The 27,251-nt window shown below is 38.3% G+C and overlaps 1 protein-coding gene across 2 annotated transcripts in view; it reads left to right on the top strand.

Moving 5' to 3' along the window:
• The window catches only part of LOC149000063 (uncharacterized), an 82,682-nt gene extending 63,125 nt beyond the window's left edge, over positions 1 to 19,557 (top strand). For both annotated transcript variants that reach the window (XM_089139810.1, XM_089139811.1), the window contains exons 17-18: positions 18,223 to 18,426; positions 19,017 to 19,557. In XM_089139810.1, the coding sequence (XP_088995936.1) occupies positions 18,223 to 18,426; positions 19,017 to 19,307 (495 nt within the window). In that variant the 3' untranslated portion in view covers positions 19,308 to 19,557. The remainder of the gene's footprint in view (positions 1 to 18,222; positions 18,427 to 19,016) is intronic.
• The last annotated feature ends 7,694 nt before the right edge of the window (positions 19,558 to 27,251 follow it).

Below are 27,251 nucleotides of genomic sequence, written 5' to 3'. Positions count from 1 at the left end.
CTGAGATAATTTTGTCAACATGACAACTATCGATAAGATGCGGCCTCGACCATTGCTTCCTCTACTACCCATACCAATTCCTACCTTGCTATATCAGGTAAAACTTTTACAAGCTTTCAAGCTTCTTCAGTTTCTACTCCTTGGATCATTGATACAGGAGCCACAGATCATATGACAAGTTTATCCTCTTCTTTCTTACAATATTCTCCAACTTCTGGAAAGGATAAAGTTCGAATCGTTGATGGCTCATATTCTTCTATTGCTGGAAAAGGAACCATTCAGCATTCTCCATCACTTTCTTTGTCTAAAGTTTTACATGTTCCCTTTTTCTCTAGTAACTTGCTCTCTATCAGCAGTCTTACACATGACTTGAATTATAAAGTGACTTTTTTCCCATCTTACTATGTCCTCCAGGATCTGGTCATGGGGAAGGAGATTGGACGTGGTAAACTAGATAATGGACTTTATTTGCTTGAGCCGATTGGAGAGTCTGCGTCTGCTTTGACTACATCTTCTAATCCGGTCCATTCGGTAAAATCAGACCTTCATCAGTGGCACCGTAGGCTAGATCACCCCCCTCTAGGAACTCTTAAGAAAATATTTCCTTATTTGGTTTCTTCTTATAATGAGGATAATTTTTTTGTGAAGCCCTCATTTTTGAAAAGCAGACTCATTCTAGTTATTTACCTTCTCTTCATAATAGAAGACCTATTCCTTTTATGCTAATTCATACTGATGTGTGGGGTCCCTGCCGATGTGTATCTATTACTGGCCATAGGTACTTTGTTACTTTTATTGATTGTCACTCTCGTTCTACATGGATTTATCTTTTAAAACAAAAAAATGAGGTTTTCCGATATTTTCGTGATTTTCATAATATGATTAAAACTCAATTCAATGCCACTGTAAAGATCCTTCGCAGTGACAATGGCACCGAGTATATTGATGGTGAATTTCAAAGATATCTCTCTGACTCTGGCATAATACATCACACCAGTTGCGTTGATACGGCTGCCCAAAATGGGGTGGCCGAAAGGAAGAATCGGCATCTCTTAGAGATAGCCCGTTCCATTATGATTGCTATGATTTGGCACGACCGATCTTGGAGTGATGCTATACTCACTGCTTCTTACCTTCTGAATAGGATGCCCAGTAGGATATATGGTTTTAAATGTCCTAATAAGATTCTCCAGGGAGCCTCTTCTTTTATTATTCCCCCAAAGATTTTTGGATATATGTGTTATGCCAGAATCACAACCCACCAGAGTAAGTTGGCTCCCCGTGGCCTACGCTGCATCTTTTTGGGGTATTCTGCTACTCATAAAGGGTATAAATGTTATCATCCTCCTTCCAAGAAAACCATTGTATTAATGGATGTAATTTTTAATGAGTCTTGCCCTTACTATACACCTCTCAAGGGTGAGAGTCGTAGAGGAGAGGTGTTCTTTCCAACACTAGATCTTCCTATCACACACCAACACAACTTAAGAGTTCAAGAAGAGTTTCCTGACCAGGGGGAGACTTTGGCCAGTATAACTGAGGACTCTAATCCACCCCCTTCATTTTCTGAACCATGTGAAGAACTTAGCCAGGCGGAGACCACTCCTGTGAGACACACTGTTGGGGTCTTTCAAAACTAGATTGACCAGAATAAGGAGGTGAAGACTTATCAGAGGAAGAAATACAACCGGCTAAAGCAGGTGGGGAAAGGTAATACGTTACCACTTTAGTCTCCTGCTCCAAAATCAGATTCTACTGAGGTATCTTCTTCCAATCTTCCTATTGCTGTTAAAAAAGGGGTCAGATCTTGTACTCAACATCCCATAGCTAAATATGTTTCTTATAACTCTTTGTCTGACTCCTACCATGCTTTTATATCCTCTCTGTCATCTGTATTTGTTCCTAAAAGTTGGCAGGAAGCCTATGTTGATAAGAAATGAAAGGAAGCTATGGTAGAGGAAATGCAGGCAATGAAGAAAAATGACACTTGGGAGGTGATTACACTTCCTCCAGGAAAAAAACCAGTGGGCTGCAAATGGGTATTTGTGATTAAACAAAATATGGATGGATCAGTCAACAAGTTGAAAGCTAGACTAGTTGCAAAGGGGTTTACCCAGACCTATGGGATTGATTATCAAGAGACCTTTGCCCCTGTTGCGAAACTAAATACTGTCAGAGTTCTGTTGTCTGTAGCTGTGAACAAACACTGAAACTTGCACCAACTAGACGTAAAGAATGCCTTCTTACATGGGGAGTTAGTGTTGCTTGTATCTCAAGATATTACGCAAGTATACGTATCGCAATCAAGTAATAAATGATAAGTACAAAATCGATCCCACGGAGAATTATATCCTTAACTTTCAATGTAAAAGTAAAATTGATTTAAATGAAATTAACAAGGTTGATTGGTATTTGTCTAACTAATTAACCAAATGACAGGTAAAGAAAACTAAGGAACTAAAATGTAGATTTGAGCAATGGAAGAAACTTAATGAGTGACAAGTGTGTTAGGAATCAAGTTTCCCTTCCCCTGAATTTTAAAACACAAATACTAAAGCAATACTACAACCCCAAGATAAATCAAGAACTTGGAATGAATGGCAATATGGTATTTTCCAATACACATAAGCTAGCATCCTAAATCAACATCAGCATATTCCTATGAAGAATTGAATTAAGAATGCAATTTAAACCCAATCCAATCAATGGTAATGTGAGGTAATTGGGTATTCCTACCCAACCTACTAATTAACACAACCTAATTAAAGATGATGCTAACTCACACAATTCAACAAACACCTAGACTTCATTAATTTTCCAATTAATGAAATCATAACATTCATTCAAGAAAGATCATTCAAGAACTGAAATTAGTCAATATAACATGCTGAATTCATTAACAATAAAGTGGATTGCAATAAAACTAAAGAACACATGATTAATTACATATCAAAATTCAGGTTTAGGTACTACTATCATCCCAACACAGCTAAGATTTAGCCCATAACAGAATTCAAATGCATAAAACCAAGTATAGTTGACATGAGACTAGAAAATAAGAAGATAGAGTTATAAAAACAAGAATAAACTAAGGCTTCAATGCTTCCACATGAGCTCCAGCTTTCTTCTTCAGCAAATCAGCAACTCCAGCAGCTCCTTGCTTCCACAAGAGCTCCAGCATTCGTTCTCTACCTCCTTCCTCTCAGCCAAATCTCTCCTCCACAACCTTGGTCGAATCTCCCCTCTTGTCCTCCTTGCCTCTCTTCTCTTTCTTCCATAAATGTCTTCAATCATTAGGTTAGATTCTGGCCATAGGATTAGAACCTTCCTCCTGAGATCAAGGGCTGAAAACCATCATGTATTTACAAGAATTTAGTCCACTTAAGTTAGCCCTTTTTGGTCAATTCCATTTGAATTGGATCTGAGAATATTCTGCTCCGTTGTTGTAGCAATGCAGCAACAACTCTACAACAAAGTTAGAGGACATGTTCTTTATGAATCTTCACCTACATGTTCAAGAGAAAGAGAAACAATCAAATTCATCCATAAAAAGAAGGGAAATTCATGCAATGTGACAAAAATGAACTAAACAAAATGCAACATGTTGAGACTAAATAAAACAACACCTAATGAATACTATCACTAAAACAAAGACAAAATACTCCTAAATCAAGCCATCTCAAGTATAAAAGTTATAAATCTTAACTCTATTTCATAGAGTTATCAAGTTAGCGAAGAGGTCTATATGGAAATCCCACATGGTTTTTCCGATGACAATACTGCAAGGAAAATCTGTTGGTTGAAGAGGTCAATATGTGGGTTAACACAGTCTCCTAGATGTTGGTTTAGACACCTTCTGAAGGCAATGACTTCTATTGGGTACAAGCAAAGCAATGTTGATCATACACTATTTGTCAAGAAGTTAGGTACTAACATCACACTTCTCATTGTTTATGTAGACGATATTGTCATCACAGGGAATGATGGTGAAGAAATTCAAAAGTTGAAAGACTTCCTTGGCAGAGAGTTTGAAATTAAAGATCTAGGGAAGTTACAGTATTTCTTAGGGATTGAGGTGGCTCGATCAAATGAAGGTATATTCCTATCCCAAAGAAAGTATGTCCTAGATCTATTATCAGAAGTGGGAATGTTGGGGTGTAAACCAGTTGATACCCCTATTGAAGCTGGAGCTAAATTTAAAGAAAAAGAGAGAGAACCAGTGGACAAAGGAAGATACCAAAGGCTGGTAGGGAAGCTTATTTACTTGTCCCACACCAGGCCAGACATCGCTTATGCTATAGGGATAGTGAGCCAATTCATGCATGATCCATATTTAGCTCATATGAAGGTTGTTACCAGAATACTACAGTATTTGAAGGGAACTCCTGGAAAAGGAATACTTCTATCACCCACCGATAATCTAAAAGTAGAAGCATACACTAATGCAGACTGGGCTGGATCTCTAAACAGGAAGTCAATTTCAGGTTACTGTACCTTTGTTGGAGGTAATCTAGTTACTTGGAGAAGTAAGAAACAGAATGTGGTAGCTTTATCTAGTACCGAAGCTGAATATAGAGCTATGGTTCGTGGAGTTTGTGAGCTACCATGGTTGAAAGGCTTGCTGCAAGATATTGGAGTCCAAGTTCCAAACCCTCTGATGTTATATTGTGACAACAAGTCTGCTATTAGTATTGCCAATAATCCAGTGCAACATGATCGAACTAAGCACATTGAAATTGACAGGTTTTTTTGTCAAAGGAAAGTTGGAACAAGGGCTTATCTGCATGCCTTTTGTAAGATCTGGAGACCAAGTAGCAGATGTTTTCACTAAGGGTTTGAAAGAAAGAGATTTCCATCCTATTGTAGGCAAGTTGGGCATGACTAATATCTATGCCTCAACTTAAAGGGGAGTGTTGGATTCTATTAGGAGTCTAATAAGAGTTTGTATAGGAGTTAAATTAGAGTTTGCATTCATGTTAACTTCTATTCCTTGTAATAGTGTACTTTCCACTTAATTATGAATAGAGGGCTTGAGATCATGGATCAATAAGCCATTCACCACAATCGTTTCTTTCAACAGTGACAAAAGTATTCCTTTTCCAGGAGTTCCCTTCAAATACTGTAGTATTCTTGTAACAACCTTCATATGAGCTAAATATGGATCATGCATGAATTGGCTCACTACCCCCACAGCAATACGCAATGCCTGGCCTGGTGTGGGACGAGTAAATAAACTTCCCTACCAGCCTTTGGTATCTTCCTTTGTCCACTGGTTCTCCCTCTTTTTCTTTAAGTTTAGCTCCAGCTTCAATAGGGGTATCCACTGCTTTACAACCCAACATTCCCACTTCTAATAATAACCTAGGACATACTTTCTTTAGGATAGGAATATACCCTTCTTTGATCGAGCCACCTCAATCCCTAAGAAATGTTGTAACTTCCCTAGATCTTTAATCTCAAACTCTTTGCTAAGAAAGTCCTTCAACCTTTGAATTTCTTCACCATCATTCCCTGTGATGACAATATCGTCCACATAAACAATAAGAAGTGAGATGTTAGTATCTAATTTCTTGACAAATAGTGTATGATCAACATTACTTTGTTTGTACCCAATCGAAGTCATTGCCTTCAAGAGGTGTCCAAACCAGCATCTAGGAGATTGTTTTAACCCATAAATTGACATTTTCAACCGACAAACTTTCGCTGTAGTATTGTCATCGGAGAATCCATGTGGGATTTCCATATAGACTTCTTCCGTTAACTCCCCATATAAGAAAACATTTTTTACGTCTAGTTGGTGCAAGTTCCAGTCTTTGTTCACAGCTACAGACAACAGAACTCTGACAGTGTTTAGTTTCGCAACAGGGGAAAAAGTCTCCTGATAATCAATCCCATAGGTCTTGGTAAACCCCTTTGCAACTAGTCCAGCTTTCAACTTGTTGACTGATCCATCCATATTTTGTTTAACCACAAACACCCATTTGCAGCCACTGGTTTTTTTCCTGGAGGAAGTGTAACCAACTCCCAAGTGTCATTTTTCTTCATTGCTTGCATTTCCTCTACCATAATTGCCTTCCATCTCTTATCAGCATAGGCTTCCTACCAACTTTTAGGAATAGATACAGATGACAGAGAGGATATAAAAGCACGGTAGAGAGTCAGACAAAGAGTTATAAGAAACATATTTAGCTTTGGGATGTTGAGTACAAGATCTGATCCCTTTTTTAACAGCAATAGGAAGATTAGAAGAAGATACCTTAAGGGGAACAGTAGAATCTGATTTTGGAGCAGGAAACTAAAGTGGTAACATGTCACCTTTCTCTACCTGCTTTAGCCGGTTGTAATTCTTCCTCTGATAAGTCTGCACCTCCTTATTCTGGTCAATCTAGTTTTCAAATACCTCAACAGTGTGCCTCACAGGAGTGGTGTCCCCCTGGCTAGGTTCTTCACATGGTTCAGAAAATGAAGGGGGAGGATTAGAGTCCTGGGGTATACTGGCCGAAGTCTCCCCCGGTCAGGAAACTCTTCTTGAACTCTTAAGTTGTGTAGGTGTGTGATAGGAAGATCTAGTGTTGGAAAGAACACCTCTCCTCTAGGACTCTCACCCTTGAGAGGTGTATAGTAAGGGCAAGACTCATTAAAAATTACATCCATGGATACAATGGTTTTCTTGGAAGGAGGATGATAACATTTATACCCTTTATGAGTAGCAGAATACCCCAAAAATATGTAGCGTAGGCCAAGGGGAGCCAGCTTATTCTGGTGGGTTGTGATTCTGGCATAACACATATATCCAAAAATCTTTGGGGGAATAATAAAAGAAGAGGCTCCCTGGAGAATCTTATTAGGACATTTAAAACTATGTATCCTACTGGACATCCTATTCATAAGGTAAGAAGCAGTGAGTATAGCATCACTCAAATATTGGTCAGGTACATTTATAACAATCATAAGTGAACGGGCTATCTCTAAAAGATGCCGATTCTTCCTTTCGGCAACCCCATTTTGGGCAGCCGTATCAACACAACTGGTCTGGTGTATTATGTCAAATTCAGAGAGATATCTCTGAAATTCATCTTCAATATACTATGTGCCATTGTCACTGCGAAGGATCTTCACAATGGCATTGAACTGAGTTTTAATCATATTATGAAAATCACGAAGACATCGGAAAACTTCATTTTTTTGTTTTAAAAGATAAATCCATGTAGAACGAGAGTGACAATCAATAAAAGCAACAAAGTACCTATGGCCAGTAATAGACACACATCGACAGGGACCCCACACATCAGTATGAATAAGCATAAAAGGAATAGATTTTCTATTATGAAAAGAAGGTAAATAAGTAGAACGAGTCTGCTTCGCAAAAAAATGCAAGCTTCACAAAAAAAAAACATCCTCATTACAAGAAGAAACCACATCAGGAAATATTTTCTTAAGAGTTCCTAAAGGGGGTGACCTAGCCTACGGTGCCACTGATGAAGGTCTAATATTACCGAATGGACCGGATTAGAAGATGTAGTCAGAGCAGAAGTAGATCCTCCAATCGGTTCGAGCAGATAAAGTCCATTGTCTAGTTTACCACGTCCAATCTCCTTCCCCGTGACCAGATTCTGGAAGATACAGTAAAATGGAAAAAAAAGTCACTTTACAATTCAAGTCATGTGTAAGACTACTAATAGAGAGCAAGTAAGTAGAGAAAGAGGGAACATGTAAAACTTTAGACAAAGAAAGTGATGGAGAATGCTGAATGGTCCCTTTTCGAGCAATGGAAGAATAGGAGCCATCAGCAATTCGAACTCTATCCTTTCCAGAAGTTGGAGAATATTGTAAGAAAAATGAGGATAAACCTGTCATATGATCTATGGCTTCTGTATCAATGATCCAAGGAGTAGAAACTGAAGAAACTTGGAAGCCTGTAAAAGTTTTACCTGAAGTAGCAAGGTAGGAGTTGGTATGGGTAGTAGAGGAAGCTGTGGTAGAGGCTGTACCGGCAGTAGAAGACTACAAAATACGTCGCAGAGTAGCTAACTCTTGTGAAAAACCAACATCCGCAGAGGGTGTTGTGGAAACTGTCTTAGAAAGATTAGCTTTTGGTTTTCCCTTTCTTTGTGCTCTTTTTTTGCTCAAAATCAGCAAGTTTCCCATGCAGTTTCTAACAATTGGCCTTGGTATGATATAGTTTGTGACAGTGCTCACACTTGACAATCTCCTTAGCCGAATCAAATATAGTGCGAACAGACTGTAATGTTGATTTCTTCATAATAGGAGTATGAAGCATGGCTAATCGTCGACTTTCCTCACACTAAACAAGAGCATAAGACTGTTCTAGTGTAGGAAAGGGAGAACGACATAATATTTGCACTATGATCTTATCGTACTCCACATTCAAACCTGCCAAGAAGTCATATACTCCAATCTTATCAATGTGCTTCCTATAAGTAGTCACATCATCTGGGTTGGTGGGGTGATAATCCCCATAATGATCCAACTCCTGCCAAAGAGATCGCAGCGCGGCATAATATTGGGCCACAGTTAGTTCCTTTTGGGTGACTTCATGAAGCTTCTTTTGTAGCTCATAAACTTGTGTATGCATTCCCCAATTGTCCATATGTTTCAGTAGTAGCCTTCCAGATTTAGGGTGCAGTATCAAGTAATAGATATCCACGGGCAATATTTGGAATCATGGAATTCAAAAGAAATGACATAATAAGAGTCATTCGAGATCCATTTATCCTGTAAAACACCTATGAAGAGTGGGGTAATGTTCGGAGCTAGTGGGAGAAAGAGTACCATCAATAGTTGTCATTTGACAAAATTGTCTGCAGTTTTTCAGTCTTCACCCTTTCAAAGTAATAGAAACGTCGCAGAATGCAATAGCCGAACAACCCAAACAATTCTAAGTAATGAGATGAGCCAATTTTTTTTTTTTTTTTTTTGGCTAACAGAACAGTAGATTTGGAGAAAGAAAAAAACCAATAATATGGTTCGGCCAAAGACACAATGGTCTGATTTGGTCTAGATTTGGAGAGAACCAAAAATATGGTTCAACCAAAGAGGCAATGGTTTTAATGGGATCAATGCATCGTTTGTTTGATCTGGTCTAAATTTGGAGAGAAATAAAAATATGGTTCGACCAAAGAGGGCCAATGGTTTTAATGGGATCACTGCATCGTGGCTTAATAGGTTTTCAGATGGTTACTTGCTTCGATGGTGATGGTGATGGCGATGGCGATGGTGGGTGAAGATGATGACGGAAGTTTTCAGATGGTTATGCTCTCTTGTCTTCCCTCTTTTTCTTTCTTCAACAGCCGCTAACGCCAAAAGTTGCCATCGATGTAGATGACGGCAAGAGAAGGAGCTAGAAGTAGAGTCGGAAGACGATGGCGATGCGATGTATGGTTGATAGTGAAGAAAAAAAAGAGAGGTGCTGGAAGCAGAGTCGATGGTGGAAGTTTTTAGGTGATGGAGAGACGTCTCGGCAATGGTGGCAGGTTTTCCTCAGCTAGAATTTTTTTCTCTTCTCTTCCCTAATCGAACTTAGGCTCTGATACCATGTTGAGAAACACAGATATTGGTAGAATGGCTTATCGATCAATGATCTCAAGCCTTCTATTTATAATTAAGTGGAAAGTACACTATTACATAAATACCCTTACTTAGGTAACAAGAATTAGAAATTTACATGAATACAAACTCTAATTGAACTCCTAGTATAATCCAACAACCTGTCTATCCAATTGTCAGAATTTCCTCTTATTCTAGTAGTAGAGGCTTTTTCTCATAGGTGGTGCAATTTTGAAAGATCACTTACCTAGATGATGCATAAATTTTCCTAAGTTGGATATTAAGAATATGGTTTTTGGAATGCTCTTTCCATTAATATAGAGGAGCCCTATTTTGCCCCACAGTGATTCAACTCTCTAAGTCCTATGCTTTTGATGCAATGAATGCATGTGAAATGGTTGAGAAAGAGAATGGTTTGGCTTTTCAAGAAGACAAAGTCTAGCATTTTATTTGTAACTTAGGAATATTACAATTATCAAATGATTTTGGAATCCTTATATAGCACAATTTAGATGTGAATGATAATTCTAGACCTTACCTACTTTATAAGAGAACCATACAGTTGAAAGAAATTGTGGAAATCCTAACTTGTGTCTGTAAGGACACACTTTATTTACACTAATAACCTTCCAAAATATAACAAATCAAATCTTCCTAGTGTGGGAATATTACAAGAGAGAATAAAAGATTCTAAAAGATCCTAGCAAAGATCCTAACAAATCTACCCTCAATAATAATGTAAATCTACTATTATTGCCTTGCAAAAACTCCCTGTCAAGTTGGAGCATAGATATTTATCATGCCCAATATCTATGCTCCAACTTGCCAATGGTATTACTAAACATCTTGACACTTAAGCTCTTTGTAAGCACATTAGTTTGCTAATTATTTTAGGTAACAAAGGTGATACGAATCAGTCCAACCTTAATATTTTCTTTGATAAAATGTTTGTCAATCTCCACATACTTGGTCCTGTCATGCTGTACTAGATTGGGAGCTATGTTGATCGCTAATTTATTGTCTAAGTAAAGCTGTATAGGAACCTCTGAATCTTACCCTTTTAGCCATAGTACTTCATAAATACCTTGAGCAATTGCCCTAAATCCGGCTTTGGCTTTGGATCTTGCAACCATAACCTGATTCTTGCACCTCCAAGCCATCAAGTTACCTCCTACATACACACAATACCTAGAGGTAGATCTCTTATCATCTGAACACCATGTCCAATCTGTATTTGTGTATGCCTTGATCTCAGGTGCTCATGAGATGAAATTAAAATTCCTTTTCTGGAGTGGCCTTCAAGTACCTGAAGATACGATACACCACATTAAAGTGTGAGGAGTAGGGATCATGCACAGTTCTCCTACCAACTTTTGATAACTCATCTTGTCAACTGGTTCTCTTTCTTTTGCCTTCGTAGGTTAGGCTTAATAGGAGTTTCTGTTGGCTTACACCCTAGCGTCCCAGTTTCTTCCAATAAATCAGAATATACTTCCTTTGAGAGAGGGAAACAACACTGACCAAATATGTCAATTCCAATCCTAGGAAGTACTTGACCTTGCCAATGTCCTTTATTTCAAATTCGATTCTCAGAAATTTCTTTAGAGCTGCAATCCCCTCCTTATAGTTTTCTGTGATCACAATATCATCCACGTAGGCTAGGAGTATAGTGGTATGTGAATGTTTTCTCTGGTTGAACAAGGTGATGAGCATTACTTGTAGCCATTAGAAATCATAGCTTTATGAAACCTCCCAAACCAAGCCCCAAGTCACTGCTCCAGCCTATACAAAGCTCTCTTCAGCTTGCACACTTTCCCACGAATCTCAGCGGTAGCATAACCAGGTGGTACATCCATATACACCTCCTCTTGAAGTTCTCCATGTAGGAAAGCGTTCTTCATATCTAACTGTTGTAGGTTGCATCCCTTATTCACTGCACATAAAAGGACAGCCCAAACTATGTTCATCTCGGTAACTAGGGCAAATGTCTTTTGGTAGTCAATCCCATAAGTTTGAGTGAAGCCCTTAGCCACCAACCTTGCCTTGTACCTCTCAATGGTCCCATATGCCTTGTGCTTGATAATAAACATCCATTTGCACCCAACAGTCCTCTTTCCTAGAGACTAAGACACTAGTTCCCATGTTTTGTTATTTCCAGAGCTCACATTTCCTAATCCATTGCTTCCTTCTAGTTTAAGTGAGATAATGCTTCCTGCCAAGTGTTAGGAGCAAAAGTCAAGGACAAAGAGGAAACAAAGCTTTGAAACTCTGGGGATAGGGATTGAGATGAAACATAGTTGGAAATAAGATGTTTGGTGCAAATCCGTTGCTGCTTTCTCAATGCACTTGGTAAGTCCAAAGTAGCATCAAAAGAAAGATCAAAGATAGGCTCACTTAGAGGAACTAGTACTTCAAGACTAGGAGTTGAAGCTTCCAATTGGCTCGGCACAAAAGGGGGTTGTCGTTGTTTTCTTTGATAAGTCTTCTGAAGTCTTTGCTCTCGCTACACATCATCCACTAGCTATTCCTGTTCATTCATTCCATCCTTTAAAGGAGGATTATCTGAACGAATTTCAGGAGAAATATCTAAAGGAGGAATTAAGACCGGAACCTTTTCACTAAGACTCTTCCCCTAAAGAGGTGTAGGGGAAAATAAAAGGACTTGTTCCTATAATACAACATCCATAAAGACAAAGAAACAACGAGAACCAAGATGATAAAACTTATATTCCTTTTGAGTAGGAGGATAACCCAAGAAAATGCATCGTAACCCATGTGGATCCAATTTACCATGAACATGGTGGTTTCAGGCAGGCAACACAACCAAAAACCTTAGGAGGTTCAATAAAGGTTGTTGTCCCTGAAAGAACTACAAAGGGGCAGCATCGTTACAAAACTCAGGAAGGCATTTGGTTAATCAAATAAACCGCAGTAGGAACCGCATCACCCTAAAACTGAGGCATATTCATGGTAAACATTAGGAAAAGTGTTATTCAAGAAGATGTCTATTCTTGCGTTTGGCAACCCCATTTTGAAGCGGAGTGTCGACACAACTGGTATGTGTATGATGCATGATCAGCTAGGGAACATAGGAATGCACCACCCAAGTACTTTGTCCCATTATTTGTATGAAGGATTTTGACCATAGGCCCAAATTGTGTCCCAACCATCATATGAAAATTTTGGAAATACAAAAAAACATCTCATTTTTTTTTGGTGAAGTAGACCCATGTAGTCCTAGTGCAAAAATCAATGAATGTAACAAACCATCTACAAGAAAATGAACAGTCCAAGATAGACCCCACACATCAGAGTGACGATAGAGAAAGAAATAAACTACACTTATGAGATACACGGTAAACACGCCTAGTTTGTTTAGCTAAAATGCAAGCCTCGTGATAAAAGTCATTCAAATTACATCTTTTAACCAAATCTGGAAACAATTTAAACAAAACTGGTGAAGGAATGTGGCCAAAATGATGATGCCATGTGATAAGGTAAAAAAATGCTAAAGAGGTGGAACTAGAGGGTTGTAGAAAAAGCTGATGGAAACCCATCTAACAAGTAGAGCCTCCTTTTCTATCTACCACTATCAATCATATGACCTGTTTCCAAGTCCTAAGGCACACAATAAGAAGGAAAAAAATGTTATTTTCCAGCTCATGTCACGAGTAAGGTTTCTAATGGACAAGAGGTTACCCAAAAACTTAAGAACATACAAAATAGAAGACAAGGTAAGAGAAGGCAAACAGGTAATAGACCCACTTTCCAAAGATAAGAGAAAGAGACCCATTAGCAATTCAACAACCTGAATCAAAGGAACAGAAGAATAAGTATGAAACAAAAAGGATGAGCTAGTCATATAGTGGGTTGCCATATTGGATTATCCAAGAGGGGATAAGTCAAATTGACATTGTGACAATTGAAAATACCTATGGAAGACTGTGAACTATAGCAGAGGCTACACTCGCACTAGAAGTCAATGTTGAAGAGTTCACATGAAGTCTGGACATCAGCTGGTGAAGGTGTTGGAGCTCGTCAAAGGAAAGAGGTGCTAGAGTACTTAAGGTTTTAGAATTTGCTTGAGGAGCTTAATTTCCTCCCCTATTGCATTTCTACTTTCTCCATGGGAATTTGTTGGACCACCATGCAACTTCTAACACTTGTCCTTTGTATGACACTCTTTACCACAATACTAGCACCTCACTGGGGCATGGGAGTCACCAGAACTAGACTTATTACTACCAAAACAAGCCACCAATGTGGACCTATTAGATGTTTAAGTATGTACCACCATTGTCCTATATCCGTCATTAGTGTCAACTATGGTATAAGCTTGCTCAAGAGAAGGAAAAGGCTCATATTAAAGAATCTGTGCACGGATCTAATTATACTCAATATTAAGGCCTGCCAGAAAATGATATATGCAAAGCTTGTCTCCCACTTCCAATAAGCAACGACATCAGTAACACAAGATGGAGTAAATCGCCCATAAAAGTCAGGGGTCTAATACTAACCTCGAAGAGTGTTATAATATTGAGACAAAGTAAGCTCTTTTTGTTGCAATCTGATGAATATTCCTTCGAATCTCAAAGCACTGTGCATAATTCCCAACCTTGGAATACGTCTCTTTAGCAACCTACCATATTGTAGCAGCATCAGGAAGGAGAAGATATTCTCTACAATATTTGGTTCAATGGAACTAAGGAGAAATCCTAATACCATGCACTCATTAGTCTCCCACTTGGCTTAAGCCATACCAGGAGAAGAGGGCTTGATGGAAGTTCCATCAAGATGGCCAGTCAAATCACAAGCACCAACCACGAGAAATAGAACAAGACCAACAAAGATAATTGGTATCGTTAAGCTTAACGGTGGTCATATGAAAGGGAGAAAAATCACGATCCCAAGAATCAAAAGAAATGGGAGGATCCTCCATGCCAAATGCATAAGAAGAGGCAGAGGTAACTCGAATCAGCCATCACAGAAAGAAGACCGATCTAAAAAATTCAGATTTATAGCACAACGAAAGAAAAGAAAAAAATCCCCTAGTAGGGGAAAAGTGCTCACCATCAAGGGAGAGGATCCATGAACGGAGAAAAAAAATTAAGAGGTAAAGAGAGGCAAAAAAAATTACCTATGATCTTTAGAAGATGGAAACCAAAGTGGCGATGCCTCTAGGAACCACGTAAATTACAGCGATGGCCCTTAAAGGCAATCGCCGTAGGATATGGGCCTTAGCAGTGAGGATCGAGGAGCTTAGGAAGGTCGCAGGTGAAAGTCGATCCTCCTAGGCCCATCGCAGGTTGTTTTTAAAGGTTTCAGAAGAGTTGCAGGTCACCGGCGATTGTTATGGCTGGGTTGAGAAGGAGACGTGGCAGTACTTCTAGAAGTTCTACAGGGTGTCGGTTATGGATGTAGGTGAGTGGTGACAGGAGAGAAGGTGGCAGACCTTCTAGAGGTGCTACACGTCGCCGGTGGTGGCTGTAGGTGAGTTGCGATAGGAGAGAAGAAGGTGGCGACAGGTTTTGAGTGGTCAGAACCTGGCGAAAGGGTGGTCGATGCTCAATGGTAGGAAGAAGAAGAGGAGAGAAGATGGCGGTGGTGGAGGTGGCGGCGGTGCTCTGCGATGGAGATTTTTTAGGGTTCTTGGATCAAAGTTGGCCTAGATACCATGTTGAAAGGTTTGTGGAAATCCTGACTAGTGTCTGAAGGACACAACAGGAGCTTTATTTGTGCTAGTGATTTTCCGAAGTAGAACAAATCGAATCTTCCCAATGTGGGAATATTACAAGAAAAATAAAAGATCCTAACAAATCTACCTTCCATAAGTAAATCTAATACTATTATTGCCTTGCCACAAAAAGTTTGTTTAGTCCTTGTAATGAACAGCTCCGGCCTCCAAGTCCAAAACCACAATATGTAAAGTGGACTAAAATAGATGTACATTTCTTGCCACGACCCCCATATCATATCAAAACAGTGATCACATTCTGTTCTATACAAACAGAAAAACTCAAACTTTGACAAAAAGAAGTGGTGGTTATTGGTAGCTCAACATTGTTTTTGGTTAGGTAATTCTTGGAACGTGATTCCCAAGAATTATGGTTCTTGAATTTTAAAAACTGTTTGGAGAAAAGAATGTGATTCTTTTTTGTCATTTTTTCTTAATAAAGTGATTCTTTCCTGATATCACCTCAGTAGGTGATATCTCAAAAGGATTTTGTGCTTGCCTTTCATATAAATAGCAAGATTCATAGGTAATTGGTAAATTATCAGATATTCCTACTTGACTGCTCAAAATGGCACCCATCGTTTTCAAGTATATCTTCAATTATGTATATTAAAAGTTGATAATTGAGGAAGAACCACACTATACAATCATGGTAACTAAGCAGTTTTGGCAATATTTGATAGATAAACATTTTCAAAAATGATTTTCTCAATAGAACTATATTCCCAAGAATTACATTACCAAATGTAGTGCCATGTTTGAGTGATGTAACACACTCAGGTAAAAAGAACTAATTAGAACATTCACTCTATTAAAATTAAGAATTAAAAGGAACATCTTAGGTTATGTTATAGGTAGCTTCGGAGTGAAACTCAGGTCCTAACTAGACCCTAAGAATATATTACAAAAAGGTTGTTGTCCCTGAAAGAACTACAAAGGGGCAGCATCGTTACAAAACTCAGGAAGGCATTTGGTTAATCAAATAAACCGCAGTAGGAACCGCATCACCCTAAAACTGAGGCATATTCATGGTAAACATTAGGAAAAGTGTTATTCAAGAAGATGTCTATTCTTGCGTTTGGCAACCCCATTTTGAAGCGGAGTGTCGACACAACTGGTATGTGTATGATGCATGATCAGCTAGGGAACATAGGAATGCACCACCCAAGTACTTTGTCCCATTATTTGTATGAAGGATTTTGACCATAGGCCCAAATTGTGTCCCAACCATCATATGAAAATTTTGGAAATACAAAAAAACATCTCATTTTTTTTTGGTGAAGTAGACCCATGTAGTCCTAGTGCAAAAATCAATGAATGTAACAAACCATCTACAGTAAAAAATGAACAGTCCAAGATAGACCCCACACATCAGAGTGACGATAGAGAAAGAAATAAACTACACTTATGAGATACACGGTAAACACGCCTAGTTTGTTTAGCTAAAATGCAAGCCTCGTGATAAAAGTCATTCAAATTACATCTTTTAACCAAATCTGGAAACAATTTAAACAAAACTGGTGAAGGAATGTGGCCAAAATGATGATGCCATGTGATAAGGTAAAAAAATGCTAAAGAGGTGGAACTAGAGGGTTGTAGAAAAAGCTGATGGAAACCCATCTAACAAGTAGAGCCTCCTTTTCTATCTACCACTATCAATCATATGACCTGTTTCCAAGTCCTAAGGCACACAATAAGAAGGAAAAAAATGTTATTTTCCAGCTCATGTCACGAGTAAGGTTTCTAATGGACAAGAGGTTACCCAAAAACTTAAGAACATACAAAATAGAAGACAAGGTAAGAGAAGGCAAACAGGTAATAGACCCACTTTCCAAAGATAAGAGAAAGAGACCCATTAGCAATTCAACAACCTGAATCAAAGGAACAGAAGAATAAGTATGAAACAAAAAGGATGAGCTAGTCATATAGTGGGTTGCCATATTGGATTATCCAAGAGGGGATAAGTCAAATTGACATTGTGACAATTGAAAATACCTATGGAAGACTGTGAACTATAGCAGAGGCTACACTCGCACTAGAAGTCAATGTTGAAGAGTTCACATGAAGTCTGGACATCAGCTGGTGAAGGTGTTGGAGCTCGTCAAAGGAAAGAGGTGCTAGAGTACTTAAGGTTTTAGAATTTGCTTGAGGAGCTTAATTTCCTCCCCTATTGCATTTCTACTTTCTCCATGGGAATTTGTTGGACCACCATGCAACTTCTAACACTTGTCCTTTGTATGACACTCTTTACCACAATACTAGCACCTCACTGGGGCATGGGAGTCACCAGAACTAGACTTATTACTACCAAAACAAGCCACCAATGTGGACCTATTAGATGTTTAAGTATGTACCACCATTGTCCTATATCCGTCATTAGTGTCAACTATGGTATTAAGAAGAACTAATTAGAACATTCACTCTATTAAAATTAAGAATTAAAAGGAACATCTTAGGTTATGTTATAGGTAGCTTCGGAGTGAAACTCAGGTCCTAACTAGACCCTAAGAATATATTACAAATCTCTTGCTTATCCTTCTTGAAATACAAGAGTTTCTCTAAATCTTTTATGAAGACATTTCATTTATTTATAGTGATTAGAAGGTGAAGGCTCAAAACTTTCAAACTGAATACGAGTGATCTCTTAAATTGATTCACTGGATGGGACCCATACCGTTCCTGATTTGGAACAACTTGCAGATCGTGATATGATTTAATGATATCCCGATCACTGAAGTCATGCTTAGATCAATATAGAAAACAGTAGACTTCTAAAACCAATGTTTCTTGAATTTTTATCACTCTTGAATTCCGTTGCTACAAGTGCCTAGAATACCAGTGTGTTCGTAGAATGACCTCCTGCGTCAACAGAGTCACATTCTTTAAAGAATTTCCCTTTGATGTTTTCTGTTTTTATGCAGCAAGACCAATTCCAACGTATTCGGCCGACCTTCATTCAGATAATTGATCTCACTCCACAAGAAGAAGCCATGTACTGGATGGTTGTGTCTGCTATTTTTGAGGGTACGCAAATCACGTCTGATCCATCCGACACAAGCTACTTTGAGGGGTCAAGTACCAAGGCTTCTGGGTCCACTGCCATGGAACTTGGCATAAATAACAAGGTCTGTTACAATCACTGATGACTTGTTTACCCATACAATAACCTGAAGTATCAAGGGCTTCTTATTTCTCCCCACCAAAAAAAAAAAGGGTTTTCTTCTCCCTTTAGTTGTCTCCATAGTGATACTTAAAACTACAATAGTAGTTTATCTCTGGATACTCAAATGCCAAGATATTGATTGCCCTTTAGTGGATGGGTTTTATTTGCCAGAGCTAGTATTCATTAGAATGATTTTACCCTGCATTCCAGTGCAATATTGCATACAGAAAGGTTCTGTATATCTTGTTTACTAAGTATTCAAACCAAAATGCTGTCATATCCCATATTGGGAAGAAATTTAGCAAGTAATCACATATGATTCCAAAACAATCATTGGATAATTTGAATTATTTAACTGTCTTGGTTCTGGACATAGACAATCATGCTGGTAGGACCTTTCAATCAGTGGTTCCCAGTTCTGCATTTATTTCATGCACATCCTAAAGATTTTATCTCAAAGAGAAAAAACATATTAGAGACACATGCAGTGTATTCATTCATGAATTTATCTCAAGGAACATTTTCTGAATTCATTTTTACTGTTAATGATAGGTCCGTCTTCTGAGGGAAATGCTGCAGTGGGAGGAGCATGTCCGATCTGAAGTGAGTCTTAGAGACACAACACATGTAAAAAAACCAGAACTTGGTCCTCATTCTGTTGTTGGAGAAGTGGTGATTGTATGCTGGCCCAATGGTGAAATAATGAGAATGAGGACTGGAAGCACAGCTGCTGATGCTGCTAGAAGAATAGGGTCGGAAGGAAAGTTGGTTCTAGTGAATGGCCAGCTTGCATTACCACATACTGAGCTCAAAGATGGTGACATAGTAGAAGTGAAAGTGTAACTTTTAGCGTTCTGTAGATAAATAGGTGGGGAAATTGCCAGAGATAATGTCTTTGTATAGGTTGCATGTGCTGTTAGCATTTGAAAGTTTCTTGGAGCCACGAAGGTGTCAGTGTGGTCGTGCTTGACAGCCCAAAACGACTTCTTAACCGTTTCACTGTACAGGTTGACTTCACAACAATAATGAGAAAGGCATTGATTTCTTTTTCTTCTCCTACTTTTGTGTGCATCTGTATTGGGTTTTTCCTTTCCCCCAGGCAGGTATGGGGGTTGGGACTTGAAAACTAGATTGATATCTGCCTCACTTCTACTCTTTTTCTTGTATACACTCTTGGTGGTGTTGGTTGGTTCTTTTTCTTTTTTTTTTTTTTTTTTGGGGGGGGGGGGGGGGGGGGTGTGGTGGGGGTGGGTTTGATTTGTTCTGGGAGGGGGTAGAAAATCTTATTTGTGGGGTGGGTCAGGAGTAACCAGCATTGTTGTCAAGGACTGAGACCCATCTATGTATGCCTGTGGCAAAGAGCTGCAGTGTTTATGAATCAATGTATGGGTGACCATGATGATAATCTGTTATGGCTGAAACTATACAAGTTGAACCATTGATATAATGATATTCAGTACTTGCTATACTAATGTGGGCACAAGCAGAGTGAAACCTCAAGTCTCTTCAAAGGCAATTTCAGGCATCTTTTGTCCACCATATGTCATATCAATATGCTTGTGGGTTTGTTGCTGAGCAAGGTCTCCATACAACTGTTGAATTCCAGCTGGAAAGTTTATTCACATGATATGCTCAAAGTCAATTGAGATATATATTTGGATAGTTTACAAGTTAGATTCTAATCCAATAACCATTTTTTCATTTTCTAAGGGTCATCATTCCTCTTACTAAAACATCAAGTTTTTTTTTTTTTTGGTCTACCGAAATACTTTTGGGCCAAAGTGGTACACACTACATGTTATAAGCCATATAGGACTAATATCCATCAATTTCATTGTACATGTGTGACATGTATCCTAACATCACATCAAAACGTTGAGGTTCATTTATAAGTCGTATCATTTTTTTTTTAATTTAATCATAATTCTTTAATGTAATTTATAAATGAATTTCAACCATTTAATGTGATATTATGACACATGTCATACATCTACAAGTCATAAATGAATTGGATAAATTTCCAACTCGTATATCCTTTTGTCTTATTGTAATTCGGTTATCAGATTACGTAAAAGCATATGAGATGACTCTAAAAGACATTTGGTTATATATTCTAAAATAGTGTTTCCTTGTAATTATCATTCTTCCCATGATAAAAGAAAACAGTCAAAATCTTGGTATTGTCTTCTTCTTCCATTTTAAGAGACAAATGAATGGCTAGGGAGGAAATTGTACCCAATAGCTTGGTCAGGCAATCCATTTTAGTGAAAAAGAGTATGGTCAATTTAAGAACCAAATTTGGAACTCTCGTGGACATGGGTATGATTCTCTTAATTAAGGCCATATTACTTTTCATGGAAGTCTGATGGGTCACACTGGGTTAGCTCAAATCAATTGGATAACATGGCAGAGCAAATAATTAGTTTAGACCCTAACTTGTTTTTATTCATTGGATAGGAAATTCAACTTAAAGAAAGAAAAAAAATTATAATAACAAAGCATTTCCATCCAGGTTGATTTTTTTACCCCCCCCCCCCAAAAAAAAAAAAACCCTTAATGGTTGAGCCATATTTGGCTATCCAAATTTACACCAACACTCAATCTTCTACAGGATTAATGGGGATTAATTTAAGTTTTAGCAAAATCGACCTTCTCATGGTATACTTAGGGGTACAAGTTTGGCCCTGACAACCTTGACCCGCCCTAAGTTCGAATAGGATTTAGGCTCAAGATTTTGGTTAGGGCCAAAGTATTTTGGTCCTGATTATGGCCAAGAGCAGGCTAGGATTACAGTTTGACCTGTTGGGCTTGTCCCAACCCGTCCCTAATTTTTTACCCTGACCCTGGCCTTGATTCTAGTCTTGATTCTAGCCCTAATTTTTGTACCTGATGCTTGATCTCAATGATTCGGGAACAAGGACAAGGATAGGGCCAATCAAGGCCAGGGTAGGGACAGGGTCAGAGACAAGGTCAATCAGGCCCAAGAAAATGCCAAGTATAAGACCAATCAAGGCTAAGGGCAAGGCCAATCAGGGCCAAAGATACAGTCAATCAAGGCAGGAATGGGCTTGGTTTGGCCCTGTTAGGGTTAGGGACAACAATCATTGGCTCTGAATTAGGGTCAGGGCAAGAATTGACTTAGATTATAATATATAAGGTTGGGCTTGGGATTGTAAAAGTCTGGCCCTATTGCAGCCCTAGTGTACTAGATTTAATTGAGGTGAAAGAAATGAAAACAGTAGATCATATGATAATTTTCACTTGGCTGGGTTTGACCCAAGTCATTTTCAATTAAAAAAATTTGTGATTTGTATTTGTCTCCTCTGTGTATCCAAAAAACTCAATTAATGACTAATCATTATTTTTATGACCAAATGGTAGCATATTCAATTTCCTGCCTTCTCGATTTCCTTTTTTCAAATGGTAGCATATTCAACTAGAAGATTACTTAGACACCAAATTATTGATATTTCATTCATCTATTCATGATTTTATGGTATGTTGAAGAAAGAAAATCGAAAAGTCATAAAAGCATTATAATAATAAAAAATTATAAGACGTTTTTAATTTGTCTTTTTTAACTACCACAAAAGAGACCAATACCAAATATCATTTTTTTTTAATAAAAAGTAACTTAAGAGAAACCTCTCAAAAGGGTCCAAATGAAGCTACCTTACATCAAATAAAAGAAAAAACTGGTTAATAACCCCCACATGGGTAAGATCAAAGATGGCAACTCTACATCCGATTTGTTTGGGCATCAAACAAAATTAAATAGGTTAAAGGGCAACATACAAAAGACTCAACCCCGAGGGATGGCTCAATTGGCAAAAGACCAATGCTTCCACATAGGAGGTCAAAGTTCAAATCCTCTCGCCAGAAGCCTCTTTCTATATTCATTATATAAAAGCTCCCCTGAGGATGTAATCGTTGTGCGCGCAAACTAGCCCAGATGAACCTTAGAACTAATTTTCACTCCAAAAATAGATTTTATGGTTAGAAGACTCATGTATTCATATATTTTCCATATCAAGTTGATAGATGCACGTGAGATTGTGATTAAAGGTTTTTTTAAACAGAAAACTTATACCATTATAGAGAGTATAAATTATATAGAAGGATGGCCAGTAATGTAGAGACCCATATGATTACAGAGGAGAGACTACGTAGAGTATTAAGTATTCAAACTTTAGTTATTGGAAAAAAGGAAGAAAAAAAGTACTCTAGACAAAAGACTGTTGTCTAAAATGATCATTGTGTTCCTAACATATATATGCAGTGTTTATTTTTTTAAGCATAAAAAGAATCCAAATATAGGTCGAACCAATCCGAGTCAAGAGTTGTTTGTTGAGTCTTCTTTCTTTTTGTATTCCCTTTTAGGTAGAGACACCAACTAAAGCTCAACGCTTTCCAATGATTATGTGATGCAACACAACCAGAAGTTATTACTCACCCTACAATAAGTGAACAAAGTAACCTAGGAGATAGTTTTTCGTGTTTGGTGAGCCCCAAGTCCAGCTTGCAATAAGATAAAATAAGAACTGTTGTCATGTAATGCCCCGCATCTTTTTCTATTATTGTTTTATTATTGTGGGTGAACGTGTCATTGTGGTCAGGATCGGATATCGCTTGTGGGTCCCACAACAGTGGAGTTAGACTGAACTGAAAGCGAGAAAATGATCAGTGTGAATTTCTGAACCCAGAGGTATGAATTTTCACACTCCAAAGTGGGCCCTGTGTAAGTAAAAGAACAAGCCCACAAGCCCATAACAAAGCCCATTAGTCCTATAATTAAATATATATTATATGTATAATAATATATATTATATGTATAATTATATACGTATATATATATATATTATATATATTATATATCATATATATTAACCGACTTAAGAGGACCGACTTAAGAGAGATTAGAGGAGGAGGTGGCATTTAGGATAAGGTTGAGAAATCAGATGCAGAAAAGGAGAGGCAGTATGCGTGGAAACAGAGGGAGGTTAGTTGAGAGAGAAGAGTGGAGTGAAGAATAAAGAAGTTACAGAAGAGGAGAAAGAATTTTACTTGTACGTGGAAGGGAAGTGAAGGCAAGAAAATCAGAGGGAATAACGTAGAGAAGAGAGAGGAAGTAGAGGAGGAAAGAGCAAGGAAAGAGAAAGGGAAGTACTTGCAGTTGCAGTTGCAGAATGTATACAGGAAGGAGAGAGAAAGAATGAAGAATGAATAATAAGGCCATTAAATGAGAAAGATGGTAGAGTTGGAAGATTAATGGGAGTTGTTACTTGTCCGTGGGGTGAGTTGAGTTGAGAGAACAGAGAAGAAGAGTTAAGGAGAGAGAAAATAAGTGGAGTGTTTAAGAAATTGAAGAAGAAAGAAGCCATTAAAGAATATTAAGAAGAGAAGAGAAGAGACAGAACGTGCAAGAGGAGAGAAAGAAAAGTGAGCTAGAGGAGAGAAAAGAAGTGGAAGTGAAGTGAAGCATAGAGGGAAATAGAGATAAAGGGCAGCCATTAAAGGCCTTAGAGGAGAACGTGGAGAGGGAAGAGAGGAGTGGAGGGAGAGAGGGGAGAAGTGAGAGGAAGAAAGTGGAGGAGCAAGGGAGAGGGGAGAAGAGTGGAAGACAAGAGAGGAGAGAGAGGAAGACCGTGGGGAGGAGAGAGGAAAGGAAGAGGGGAGAGAGAGAAAGGGGGAGGAGGAAAATTAATATAAAAAGGGGGAAAATTCCTCCCGTTGGCTCCTGCGTTTTCGTAATTTCCGTTGATCGATCGAGATGCAAGGAGAGCGAATTATGATGGAACCAAGGTCAGGACACGCACGGAACAGGTAAGTAATATTGACCAACCTATGTATGATAAGTTGGTGTTTTTCTTTCTTTAATAGATATGTAACATGCACATGGCAACATAAGGTTTATGTTATTTATTCGATGATGCAATTTGTGTATTGAACAAAATGCATGGAATTGGATGACAGCTCAATGATTAGATTGAATTGGTTGAAATGGAATGTGGATAGTGTGTTTGAACCGTTAATCATGAATTTGCAAGGATGTTTATGCATGTTAAATGTAATTATCATGTTTTCATATGTAAATGATGGAATGTCATGAACGTGTTCGAGATGAGATTGAATGATATCATGCTCTCATGTTTAAATAATTGAATTGTATGGAATTGTGTCCACTTTACTCATATGAGACTGAATGATGATTGAAATGAAAAATGCATATTGAAATTGGCGAGTATGGTAATGCAATACTGGAATTGCAGATGAAAAGTGTAAAAGAAAAAGGAATAAAATGTAATGGCTTCCAGTAAGTCCTGGTGCTTATGTACCCAAATGGGAAGGCATGAAGCAAGACTGAAAAGTGAAAAGATTGAGTCTGTGCCGATGGCAATCCACGAGGTGTACAAGGCCTTGTGCCTAGAAGCCACTTCGGTGGTGAAGAGACAGAAGCCACTTCGGTGGTGAAGAGACGAAGCCACTTCGGTGGTGAAGAGACAGAAGCCACTTCGGTGGTGAAGAGCAGGCCCCGGTGGTGAAGAGCGCCCCGGGGGAAGCGGCCCTCGGTGGTGAAGAGCGAGCCACTCGGTGGTGAAGGCGCCACTGGTGGTGAAGAGATATGTGCATCCTCTGGATTTGCCTAGGCTCAAGACTATAATGTCAGATAACTGAAATGCAAGTAAAAGAAAAGGGAAAAGGAAAAAGGAAAAAGGAAAAAGAAAAGAAAAAGAAAAATGAACAGGAAAAGGAAAAAGAAAGGAAAGTTTGGAATGTATGATGTTATATGATTTTGATGACAGTGATGTGATGATTGATACATGATAAATTGCCTGACTTACTTACATGGTTGTCTTTATTGCTTACTGGGCCGCAAAGCTCATTATTGTAAATGTTGACAGGTACTCAGATTCATGATAAAGGCAAGGTGTTGCCATCTGTCAATGCCTTTAAAGTTGAAGATGTAATCTCATTCATTTCGTTACGTTTGATGTTTGAATAACTGGACAGTGAATGTATATATTTCTTTGAGACTGCATGTATTGATCTAGACACTGTTGAAAGGTCAAATGTAAATATAACCGGACTTTAGACTGTGTACATATATATGTTTATGAGGCAAATTGTCAACCAGGTTGTTTGTTTTTGAGAATGTTTTGTCTAGCATTTTGTTTTAATGATTATAAAGAGGTGTTAATTAAGAGGAGCTGTCACGTGCCCTAGTGGAATGTACATGATGTGGGCCCCACCAAGCCTGTGAAAACTGGGGTCGTGACAGAGGTGGTATCAGAGCAGTAGATTCTGTAGACTAGAAAGACCGATGATATAAAAAATGTAGAGAAGAAGGCTTATAGTTGGGGAAAGTTAATTTTGATTAAGTGAATGGACTGATTGGAGGACCAATTGTTTGACTGATAATATTGAGGATTTGACTAGGGAGAGAAAGATGAAAAAGCCAGTGAAATGATTGACTATATAATGTCATAGATTGTGATGGCTAAATTGGAAAGAATGGATGTTTGTAAATGTTGGGTTAAGATATGGTGATTAGGAAGGATGAATGTTTGTCATATTAAATTGTGATGTGATGACATTTTTGGAAACACCGAGGCGAATTGTGAGTATTATGACTAAACTTGTGCGTATATATGAGTGTATTATGTGTTATGAAAATTGTACTTTCACTCATAGATATATATGACTGTAATGTATGATGCGTGGAGTGTGACTTGTATACATGATAGTAATACTAAGATATTATATCTGATAGATGAATGATTCTTCAATGACTGAGAGGATGATATGAGTGATTGTATGACTGAACTGAATGAGTGTAAGAACTCTGTATTTAAGCTTATGACTGCATGCTGAGTAATAGTTTACATTACTTTGTCTATGCATGATTACATTTTGGTTTGAAATGTATATTTGTTGCAAACATAATGACGAATGATTTCTCATATGAAGACTCGGTCATGTTGGTGACATGGATGAAAAGGCATCGTGCCGACAAGCACAACCCTTGTGGTTAGCCGTAAAGTGGAAAGATTGAGTCTAAGCCAATAATAGCAATCTATGAGATGTACATGGCTTTGTGCCTTGAGACTGAAACCACTTCGTGGTATGGCTGAACCACTTTGGTGGTATGGCGTGTACATTCTCTATGATTCGCTTAGGCTTATGCGAAACGAACGTTGCGGATTTGAAAATGAGTATCTTTAATAGTGTACATTCTCAAGATGAATGAATAATGTATTTTATGAAAGATATCTGAATTCATGTCAGTTATCGATTATGAAAGACAAATTGGAGGAATTCTCTAAAGATGCACCTCATATGAGAAGCACTAAAGAAATGAAGGCTCAACGGTTTGAGCGAGGGCTTAGGTCTAAGATACGAGAGGTTATGAGTGTTCATCAATTAGGAACATATATCGATGTGGTGCATCGATCTCAAATATATGAAAGCATTGAGAAGGTAGAGGGATCAAAAAAAAAAAAAAAAAAGAAAGAAGGTGATGATTAGAAGTCTTTTAAATGTGAAAGAGTTTGATGTGATTCGTGGAATGGACTGGCTACTTGTAGATCATGCCAGTGTTTTATGTTATGAGGGGATGATGATACTAAGACTTGTCGGGGAACCTAAAATCCAATTCTCAGGATTGAAAAGAAAGTCTTCTCCAACAGGAATGATCTCAACGATCCAAGTCAAGAGATTGCTCGGCAGGATGCTAAGGGTATTTAGCTTCTATGCAAGATTTAGAGGTAATTGGGGTGGCTTTACCTA

This window comes from Hakea prostrata, chromosome 11 (genome assembly GCF_041222555.1).
Source record: "Hakea prostrata isolate BN-2017 chromosome 11, UWA_Hpros_2, whole genome shotgun sequence".
Classification (NCBI taxonomy): Eukaryota; Viridiplantae; Streptophyta; class Magnoliopsida; order Proteales; family Proteaceae; genus Hakea; species Hakea prostrata.
Note: the sequence above shows the minus strand (reverse complement) of the source record. Positions and strands in the feature narration are given on the sequence as shown.